At 37.2% G+C, this 11,454-nt stretch overlaps 1 protein-coding gene across 1 annotated transcript in view; it reads left to right on the forward strand.

The window, feature by feature from the left end:
• The window catches only part of ADGRV1 (adhesion G protein-coupled receptor V1), a 305,425-nt gene that overhangs the window by 129,412 nt on the left and 164,559 nt on the right, over window positions 1-11,454 (forward strand). The window contains exons 78-83 of the mRNA XM_019474377.1: window positions 2,043-2,285; window positions 4,717-5,124; window positions 6,125-6,309; window positions 7,531-7,780; window positions 7,923-8,062; window positions 10,175-10,335. Coding sequence (XP_019329922.1) covers window positions 2,043-2,285; window positions 4,717-5,124; window positions 6,125-6,309; window positions 7,531-7,780; window positions 7,923-8,062; window positions 10,175-10,335 — 1,387 coding nt within the window. The remainder of the gene's footprint in view (window positions 1-2,042; window positions 2,286-4,716; window positions 5,125-6,124; window positions 6,310-7,530; window positions 7,781-7,922; window positions 8,063-10,174; window positions 10,336-11,454) is intronic.

The raw sequence follows: 11,454 nt of genomic DNA on the forward strand, positions 1-11,454 counted from the left end.
GTTGGGTATGCCTAAGCCTAAGAGCCTTGAGAGGCCCAGCTGGCACTCAAAAATGCAGACATCATTGAATTAACACAAAGCACAGCATTCAGTCATTTTTACTGAAGAGAAAAGAAAAAAAATATTTTTGTGTGAACCCAAAAATATTTGGTTAGAGTAGTCCCTTAAGAAAGGAAGGATTAATGTTTGTCATTCTTTCAGAGTGGAGAGTTTGAAACTTTCCAAGAAATTATCCTAACAGCCAGGCTGGTGGCAAAGCTGAGGTCTGGGGAATGGAAATGGACAAGATGAGAAGGTTTCCATGTTTTTTCTGACTACATTCTAGAAAACAATGCAAGATTGTAGGATGTGGGAAATAGTGATTTCCCACTAGGGAATAGGGTGCATTCTCTTAGTTCAGTAAGAGGGCCATTTTCCTTCTTCATCTTCAGATGTTATTTTTCCATTACAGAGCCAATGAATAAAATATATACATGAGTGGGACACAGGCTGCCTCGCTGAGTACACTGGGATTTTGAACCTGTTTAGTCCACAGGAGTGATATCATTATTTAATGATAGCAGTGCAGCAGCTGCAGAGACATGCAGCTGTACCACATGAAGCGCAAGCGTGTGCCGCTCTAACAGGTGCTAACTGAAGGCTAAAGTTCCCTATGGCATTCCAGTAAATTTATGCTTGTCATCAATTCGTCAAGATCATTCCATTTAAAGAATTACTTAACAACTCAATTAAAAATATATGCTATTTAACCCCCCAAATATTTCTTAATTCTTCTTCCAGTTCTTCTTCCATAAGGTAGCTTATAAATTAGTAATAAATACATTATGAAATGATGAAGTAATAAATACATTCAATAAATATTTTACATTTTTATGGCATATGGTATGACATATTCTAGCTTTTGAAAGTTTTTACTTAGTCAGCTATACTGACTTCGTTAGCTAAGAGCTGAATCCTACTTTCCTAGAATTAAAGTAGGACTTCCAAAAATCCAGAGCTGAAACAAAAAGCTATGTTTACTAATAAAAAAATTGTCTTCAATGATGATAATTTTTTTCTTAAATTCTATTGTCTTGTAAAGAACTACTTTTTTTGCAAGTTTGCTGCTTCACAAGTGAATGTAATAGGTACAAATAACATATTTCCAATTATTTCTGGAATCTTAGTAATCAGATGTCTATTTCTAAACATGCTATGTTTGTATTGTAGGTACGAAATCAAAGATGAGGCAGCATGTCATATTGTAATTTAATATTGCTACCTTATTTTCAATGAACAAGCATTAAGAATGGAGAATTGACTAGGCTAATTCTTTGAGATATGTTCACTAAAATTCAATAGCCTGTATTTCCAGACTGATAGAAGATTTCTCTGTATCTTAAACTTCACAGAAGTCTATCAGATAGTATCTCTAGGCTTTGGGATTTTCGATAAATTCAGTTAAGTGTTCAAGTCTACTGAGATTTGCTTGTAAAAACTTGCATAAACATGTTAGTGTTTAAACACTAAGGCTGTATGTAAAAAGTTTTTCAGAACTTTACTTGAGTTCAATACTTGAATACAGTCAAGTTAATTGCAGTTTCAAAACTGCATACTTAGACTTCTGTGCAGTTTTTCCACAGGTGAGTAGGTATGTACATGCCTTTTTGTAAGGCAAAAAGAAAATGAAATAGCAAATTCCTCACAAGATGTCAATCTATGTAAATCCATAATCTGGAATATGGAACTCTTGGAGAATTTACTGTCATGCATTATGGCAGATTTACAGCCACAATACATGTAGTATATAAATACCTACTTTATTGCGGTAAGTTCCATGTGAAAACCTGAGATTTCAATATTGTACATGACAGAGTGGTGCCTGTTGTAATATTATTTTTAGCGTATACTTCATTGTACTTATTGCACATTTCAGGAAGCTTGCTTGTGGTAAGTGTTAGTACGAGTAATCCACTGCACATACAAAATAATATATACATTTTTAAAAGCTGAAACTAATTAGTAGGTCTTATAATGATATGAAAATCATCCCTCATATACAGGTACCTGAATTTGAAACATATTTTTTTGTTGAACTGTATGCTGTAAGCACAGGAGCTGCATTGAACAGCAGTTCCAGATTTGCTTTTATAACAGTCCGTGAAAGTGATGCTCCTCATGGCTTAGTATATTTTGCTGTGGGATCTCGTTTTGCTGTGGCTTACAAGAAGACAAATTTAATCAGTGTGCAAGTACTTAGAGACTCTAGTACATCAGTAACCACAATGGTTAGCTACAGCTTGCAGGTAAGACTTTTTTATTATTTTTATTATTTAACTTATTTTTAGTATTATTTTTATCATTAAATCATTATTCATTCTGTAAAGTAAATGTGACTGTAATTAGCATATTTCAGGAAATAGTCAAACATTTGCTGGGCCCATATGGTCTAGCTTCTTTGGTTTTCCATTAGTAAAAAGACCTTGTTTTCATTGCATTGTCAAGAGTGATTTTGTTCGTAGTACCATCCAGTAGCCTCAAAGACTACAGTCAGGCAGGCATTAAATACATTTCTTTCTTTGTCCTAAGTTTCTTATGAGACTCCAATTTTTGAGGCTTCTTTCTCTGAAATCAAGTTTTTATCATGATGGGTATGACTACAAGATTCAGATACCAACAAACTTGCTGTGCTAAGTCACAAATTTATTAATACACAGAGCACACTTAGGAAAAGAGAGGGAGAACTTTCATCAAATTTTATTCCATGTTCTTGAAGTACTAAACTTGAAAATTGTTCTGATTGAAAAATCTCATGTGCTAAAGTCAATTTTATCATCTCCATTCATTTTTGTTATGCTTACAGCTGTAACTCCAGACTCTTCTAACTGTTGGCCCTTTTATCTCTAAATGAGTACCTCAGTAGTATTGACAGATGATGAAGATTCCTCTTTAGCAGAAGTAACACAGCTGCAAAAACATGATTCCTTCCACTTCCTTATAGTTGTGATTCCAACATCAGGGCACAGGCTGCAAGAGGGATTCCTCTAGGTTTGCTGTCGCGTTGGAATAGTGCTTAGCCTGGTCTACTTTGAATGTGAGGGATTTTATACCTAAAAGCATTATTTTGGGGGAGGGTTATTATAACAAAGCATTGTGTGACCAGTGTACTTCCATCACCCTTTATAATAAAAGACTTTGCATTCTATTGTTATATTGCATGCATATGTATTTTATGCATGCATAGGATTCCATGGTGTTTCCATGCATTTACTATACAGTAGCTGGCCAGTGTTTTAGTTAGGTTGTGTGGTAACAAATTTTCACATTCTTTCCAGCCAAGAGTTCATTATAATTTAGCTGTTTAATGGAGAAGAAATTGCTACTGTCCAGTGTATATTTAGGCTAAAATATATTATCCGTTTATTTTTTATATAGCAACCCTTCTTTGGACATTTCTAGGTTTTGAGGGTGCATGGCCAAGTACCAAAGCATGGGTACTGTTGGTACCTGTAAAATAAGAGGTCACGGCAGACAGGAAGTGTGAGGCACTAACTGGAACAGACGTTTATCTCATTCCTACAAAGGTTTCTTAAACATTGTTCTTGTCACTAGTGCTTTTATTACCACTTATTTCCCTGTTTCCTAATTCTCAACTGGAAGGGATGAACAAAAGGAAACTTCTCACTGGAATTTGCACAGATGATGTGATCATGTTCTAGAGCAATTCTGAACAGATAGACACTACGTTGATTTACAACATTCTCCTGAAAACTCAAAAGATGTCTGATTTATTCTATAAGTAAACTTTACTAGTTAAAACTAAATGTTTTCAAAAGGGGTCTAGTACTTCACAAATAAAAATCCTTGTTTTTTACAGTAGGAGACCTTTTCAAGATTACTTAAGAATCGGTATACAATCTGTACTTATGAAATCAATAGTTACTATTGAAAAATCATACATTTGAATATAGCCCAGAATGCTAGTTTCCACTTAAGGAAAGTTTATTATATTACCAGATATAATATCAAGGTTATGGCAACTGACAAAAAGAGCAAGAATGTGAAGAATGAAACAGTATCTGCAAACCTCATGGAAGGTAAAAATAGTGCTACTTCACAGGGAAATGAGGCCATATAGCATTCCTAGATAAGTTCATCTGTCTGCCTTGCATGTGTATTCTATAGTGTTTGCTTTGCCTTTGGACCTAAATGGATTGTTCCTCTTTTAAGTATTTATACTGGGACTGAAAATATCATGAATTGATATTAGCTTGGGCACAGATTTCTAAAACCTTTGCTTGGCTTTTGTTTGGCTTTTATGTATCTGTAATTCCTGTCTGTACCCTGAATTGGGGGACTTCATGCTGCAGACATAAACTTACATCAGCCCCTCCAGAATTCACCCTATGGATGTGCTAACATTTCTGTAATATCTATTCACCCAGAAAAGCTTTGTGAATTTTTGTCTGGAAAAGAAAGAGAGGGATCCTGTTTACTATTGGCAATATATGTAATTCTTCCCCTAGGTTGTCACTAACCACAGGTGACGGATTGCTATTCAGGGAGGTATTTCATTTAATGTAATTGTTATATCATTCTTAACTGCATTTTGAAAGGGGACTCCTTTTTTACACATTTACATTTTACCTATTTAAAGTATGTATGTTCTACAGCAGCTGGCTTTGAACAATTGTATCTATCATAATGTTACCTAAAACTCTTTTGGTTTGTTTTAAGGAGCTACAAAAACCTGAATCTATTGGTCGGACCTTCATATCTCCAGCTGTGGCAGGACAAGATTTTGCCAGATCTGAAGGTTTATTGACTTTTGAACCTGGACAGAGAAATAAGTTTCTGGATGTGACCCTGACTCCAAAGACAGGATCTTTAAACCCATTTCCTAAACGTTTCCAGGTTGTACTTTCTAATCCCACAGGCGGTGCCAGAGTAGATGACGTGTATGGTATTGCTAACATCACCATTGTCTCAGATTTGGACTCCTTGCCAGTTTGGGGGCTGATTGATCAACTGCATCAGCCTCTTGATGACACCATTTTACACAGAGTCCTCCAGAATCTGAACGTCAGAGTGGCTACAGAAACTACAGAAGAGCAGCTTACTGCTGTGACGCATATAATAGATAAGGTAAACCTTTCCTGCTCTTTCTTGAATGGCCAGTGACTTTAATAAGAGTATAATAACATGCAGGCCTGTGATAAGATCAAGGTTTGCATCCACAGCAGTGACTCGGGCACAGACTGCAAAGGTAAAAATAGAAATTATGAAGTCCCACAATCAAGAAGAAGTTTGTCTGCCACTAGTTAGGATGGTGGCAGGCAATCAAAAATCAAATAGGTTGAAAAGAGCAACCAGTATTAATTTTGCATATGTACCTAGAGCTCAAGATTTTCTGCTGTGCAAATTTTTCCCTTTGGTGTCATACTTTCATAGAGCTTATTATAATTTCTTAATTCTCAGGCCACATCTTTGTTGATTTTAGCCCTGGTATAAGAGAATGAGGCCCAAGGTTTACTCATATCTTCACAGCTGACTGCAGTCAACACACAAGCAAATCCTACCAGGGCCAGCTGGAGTCTGCTGTGCTCTTAACCAGGCATGCAGCTTGCCTTTTTTCGTGCAGTAGCTCTGGGAATCGGGTTGGCAGGGTAGCTGAGCACTTCAGCATTCCACTAAGCTGTATGAAAACTCTGGGACTAGTGTTATGGCTTTCTGGCTTTTCTGGGCTGGTGGAATAATGCACAGGAGCTGGAAAGTGTTAAATACCTAGACACAAAGCAGTATAACAATATTCATGAACAACAGTTCAGTTGTGATTGTTGCCATTTTGACAAAGAAAATAGAGAAAACAATGTCAAAAAATCTCAGGACTCAACCACCTTTGATTTGTGAAAGAATGAAAAATGCCACATGGTTTCTTTAGTAATCAAGTCCCTATTAGTAAGCACATCTTTACGTAGTTGTGACATAGGCTGCGCCTCACGCCTTGGCAGCAGTGATTGGAAGGTGGAAAAAATATTCTGAACTTCCAGACTGAACGTTGGCATAAAACGTTCATTTTATGAGGAAATGTTATAAGCAGACTTCTGTGCATAAAATGCTGTTTGATTTCTTCTCCTCCTATTAGGTTACAGATGTAGGTGAAAAACAGTTACTCACTGATAAAAGTAGAAGTCTTTTCTATGAGATACTCTGTGCTCTGGCTAGCCCGAAACGCGAGGACACACGAGGATATAGCCTGCTTGCTGAGGTGACTGAGAAGTTTGCTTTTTCCCTGTTGACTGGGATAATGTGTGGATCGCCAGGAGAAAGGTTAGTAAACTTGAATTCATAATATGTTTTGGAAATACATAACAACTTACCAATAGAGTAAAAATTTAAATTACATTTTTAGAAAAGGAACTTGTCTCTCATCTGATACATTACCTATATGAAAATGTGTTGCACTCTGTCACAATCTTATAAAGCACTATATTGGCACTATGAGCTGGTGTCACAAATAACTGGTACACTGATACGGGGTAGCTGTGGGAGTAGGTGTCAGGAGATCTGGGACATATTAATTCACCTTTAGCTCAAATATTGCCTGGAAGAGGATTCATTAACCTTACTAAGAAAATAATATGTAATTGCATGATGGAGAGCTATGTTCTAAGGCTTAGATGAGAGTAAGTAACCCGAAATTTCTACTGGCATTTTGTAATTTGTGTGCTTGGTTTTGCTCACTTGAACATTGTTTAAAATTTTTTAAAAGCTACTTGTAATTTTTACATGTAGTTTCAAATTGCTAGCTTTGTCTGCAAGTGCGTAATACCCTGTGGTCAGGCTAATGGGCAGGGGAAATAGGTGACTGCAGAAACAGATGGCACTCTTTTATGAGACAGATCATTTTAAATAGTGGGTTTCTCCCACTGTGAATCTATTAAACAACTGGTAGTTGAATTTAGAAAAAAAACCACCTTTTTTAACTCAGAAAATCAGCATGGTTGAGATTTCTCTCTCAACTTCTTTTGGAGATGTAACTTTTCTTGCCATTTCCTGAGTTGTAGGCAGGTATGTATGAAGCCCATCTCAGCCAGAAGACAGTAAATGGCATAAATATCAGCACTATCCTGAACAGTGCCCAGAACTTGAAAGTTCAAATTCTTTATTCCAAGTTTTTTTGCATCATTTGTTGGGAATAAGAGGTAAAGCAAGGTCATCCATTTTAATGCCTCTCCTTGTAGACTTATCTCTACATCAAGTTATAAAGATGAGTATTATAACTCATGATAACCTAGTTTACCATGGAGGGGTTTTGGTTGCAGATCATAGTGAGCGAAACCCAGAGGGGAAATGGAGGAGCTGAAGTACATAACAATTCGGCCCCTCTTTTTTCACAGAAACTGAAACTGTCTGCCTATTAAATGTCATAAAGCCTAAAAATGATGGAGGAATAAAGTATTAATTACAAATACATTTTAGAGTCATTCTGTGAAGAATAGTAAAAGCTCAGTTCCACTTACCAGCCCTATTGCTTTTTCATTTCAACAGAGGTAAAAATATCCTTGACAGCTGCCCGTACATTGCAATAATGGCTCACAACTGGTTTCCTCAGCAAATCAATGGACACAGATTTGATGGAAAAGATGGGGATTCTATTCAAGTACCTGAACGTTTACTAGAGGTCTCTGTTGTATTATCACCTCCTCAAGAAGAGAACTGTGAATCTGTACAGTTTACAGAATACAGCAGTCAGCAGTGGTTCCTTACTGGAGATACAGAACTTGCCCTGAAGAATAAGGTTTGAGGATAATGCAATTTATTTTTTCAAGAAATTAGTTTAATTTATATTTTGCTTGTATTTAAAATAATGTGAACATTTTTGTGTGTGTGTCTGATTAAAATAGCACTGACTTGTATTTACGTTCTATGTGTTGTTTCAGGTTTTTTCTATGAGTTTGAAGGGTCGGAGTTCACACCCTTTGAAAGATAACAATGAAGTAATTTATCGGATTTATGCTACAGGAAGTCGGATTGTTCCGCAAAAATCTCTATGTCTCCTCTGGAATCAAGCTGCTGAAAGGTTATTTTATTAATCTTAAAATAGCACTGACTTGTATTTACGTTGTATGTGTTGTTTCAGGTTTTTTCTATGAGTTTGAAGGGTCGGAGTTCACACCCTTTGAAAGATAACAATGAAGTAATTTATCGGATTTATGCTACAGGAAGTCGGATTGTTCCGCAAAAATCTCTATGTCTCCTCTGGAATCAAGCTGCTGAAAGGTTATTTTATTAATCTGTTTAGTTTTCCAGTTTCTACTGTGAACCTGTGTATTTGCCTAAGATGTGATAACTCCGATTAGATCATTTGCAAGTATAAAATTGATCCATTTCCTATCTGTCTTTTTTCCTTAACTTTTCTGGCCTTTGTACCAGCACATAAAACTTTCCATATAATAAAATGTGTAGGTATTCTAGCTCAGATATTTCTCAGACTTCTACTCTTGACTTTTTTCACCAAAATACCATTTAAATTATGTAATAATGTGTTAGGCAATGCTGACAGGCCATAAATCACAGGACTGCGTCACTTCATTAATATTAATGACTTTGTACTCTCTACAGTTGTTATCAGGTAACACTTCAAGTCCATTCTTACAAAAGTAAAGAATTAAACCTGCATCTCTGGTATTGCTTCAAGTCACTGGCTCAGAATGTTCCTAAGTTGCTAATACCTACTCTTTGGGTCTGTGAAAGACACTGTGTAAGTGAACCAAAAAAACTTGTTAAGGGGTAGACTAGGGATTTATCTAGACCAGTATCCTGTCTCCAGTAGTGGCTAAAAGTAAATGCCCAGGGAAGAGTAAGATCAGGACAAGTATAAATAGTAGATCCCCATATACTATACTCTCCAGTGACTCTATGAGCTGAATGTGATTTTGTGTATTTCATAGAATCATAGAACAGCTTGGGTTGGAAGGGACCTCTAAAGGTCATCTAGTCCAACCCCCCTGCCATGGGCAGGGACATCTTCCACTAGATCAGGTTGCTCAGAGCCCCATCCAACCTGACCTGGAATGTTTCCAGGGATGGGGCATCCACCACCTCTCTGGGCAACCTGGGCCAGTGTTTCACCACCCTCAGCGTAAAAAATGTCTTCCTTCTATCTAGTCTAAATCTAGCCCCCTTTAGTTTAAAGCCATTAAATGATTTGTCTACCACAAACTTATCTAGTCCTTCCTTGCACCGTCCAGAATTTTAGCATATCTTTTGACAATGTTCTCTATAGGACTGTTTCTTTTTGACAGAAAAGCCATCTCCTGTTGTTTTTTTTTAATATTGCTGCTACTAGCTTAAGTTGATGTCTCCTGGTTTTTAGAAGAAATGGTGAACTGCTGATCATTTTCCATTCTTGTTGCTACTCATACCATTACAAACTGTGGAATGATGTTTTCTGCGTATGCTCTTCAATGCCCCATTATTTGATTAGCCTGTGTCTTTCCTGTTCACACAGTATAAATGAATTTGGAGAGAATTATGTTCTATATCCTGCTGAGATCTAGTTGGTTTAAATATGATTTCATTAGACTGACTGGATTATATCAGTCCGTCACTGATATAAACTATTTCTCTTCAGAAAGGAGATGCAGCAGAATTTACCTGTATGCTCTCCTTTTATCTAGACACTATATCACAGAGCAGACATGATTTCCAGTAGTAATGGCTTAGGATGTCACCTGTAGTATCCTTCTTCAAAATCAGTTCAGCAATACTGAAAGAAAACAAAACATGAATTTTAGTTTCAAAACAACAAATAGCAGTATAAAATGAAGTGTTCTGCAGAAAGGGTTAAGGTATTGTGCAAGTTAATAAACTATTTGAAAAGTCAGACAGACCTGTAGATCTTGCAGAAGTTTTAAAAACATGGCCACAAAAATTCTCTAGTGGAAAAAAATGTTCATTATCATATATTTAGAAATTTTTTTAATCATAAAAGTAAAAAAAAGCCGTAAACAATATTTTAATTTCATGTAAGTGTGCTGTTCTGAGAATTGCACCTGAAAGATTACACAAAACATCTATGCAATAGTTTAGAAAAGTTGGTATTTCAGAGATACAACAACAATTTTCAAGCCTGCTTACCATGTAAATTACACAAGTCCATTTCCAACTCTGTGAATCTTTTGTTTTGCAGCTGGCTGTCAGATAGCGGGTTCTGCAAAGTGGTTGATGACACGTCAGACTATGTGGAGTGCTCTTGTTCTCATATGTCCATTTATGCAGTTTATGCCCAAACAGATAACTTGTCTTCATATAATGAGGCCTTTTTCTCTTCTGGATTCATCTGTATTTCAGGTCGGTTGATTTAAGACAGTTTTTTCATTAGTAACAACTGATGACCAGTAAGACTGATTGATTTTTAGCGGTTTTAGCAACTGATGACAATCTTTTTATTTGGAGGAGTATTGGAGGAATGTTAACTAGCTTCATGGTATTAAAGTTGCCATCTGCTCTGGTATTTGCCCACTGGCAAATTTTGCTGCTGAAAAAAAAAGTCCAGCAAAGAAATATGTTTCCTTGTGATGTTTTATTGAACCATACAAAAGAGAAATATGTCACTTATTTGGGGGAAGAAACCTAAAAATCCTAAATTCACCTGTGTCTCTAGCAGCAGTACAGTTGTCCTCTTTGTCAAATCTTTCAGACACTTTTCTACCTAGCCTGAAAGCTCTTTGACGATTTCAGTTGACAATTTACACTCAAAAATGATAACCTGAGGGAGATAGATTCCATATCACGCGAGCAGAACTCCGTTATACTCTGCTGCCTAACTACTACCTAACATCTTTGGAGAAGCCCAAGAGTTTAACCTATGAGGGTCATGACTCACTTCATTGACAGCTATGGTAGCGTTTGCAGAAGTCCCAAAGCATCAGACAGGAAGTAGGAGGTCTAAGTTTTAAACTCCACTTGGCTTCTGAAGGAGATGGAAATTACACCTTTCACATTGCAGTCAGTTCACTATTATGTTGCAGGCAATCCTGGATGAAAGTAAATTTTTATTCTTGTGTTGATAGGCACTGTGCAAGCAGGAACCTAAAGAGTAACGGGGTCACTAGAAAACATGCTACAAGGATTCTTACTCTAACCTTAAGGCCCTTAAATGGGGTTCTGGGTCTGCTCCTTGTGAGATTTATGAATTCTGTACTAGATCATCATTGTCACATCTCAGTAGCCAAGGCGAGGTGCTCCGGTGCTGGCATGATCGGCAGTGGAGTGCTCTAGTGCAGTGCACAGCGGGGTTTCCCAAAAAAGGGAGTGGATCTAGTGCAGTGCGCAGCGGGGTTTCCCAAAACCGGGGGAACCTCGGGGGGGGGCCCCGCTAGGAGCCTGCAGCTCGTGCCACAGCGGCTGACGAGACCGGGGTGCGGGGTGGAGCAATGGCAGCCAAGCCCCCCCCCCCCCCTATAAAAA

The sequence above is a fragment of the Aptenodytes forsteri genome, unplaced genomic scaffold (assembly GCF_000699145.1).
Source record: "Aptenodytes forsteri isolate BGI_AS27 unplaced genomic scaffold, ASM69914v1 Scaffold41, whole genome shotgun sequence".
In the NCBI taxonomy this organism is placed as follows: Eukaryota; Metazoa; Chordata; class Aves; order Sphenisciformes; family Spheniscidae; genus Aptenodytes; species Aptenodytes forsteri.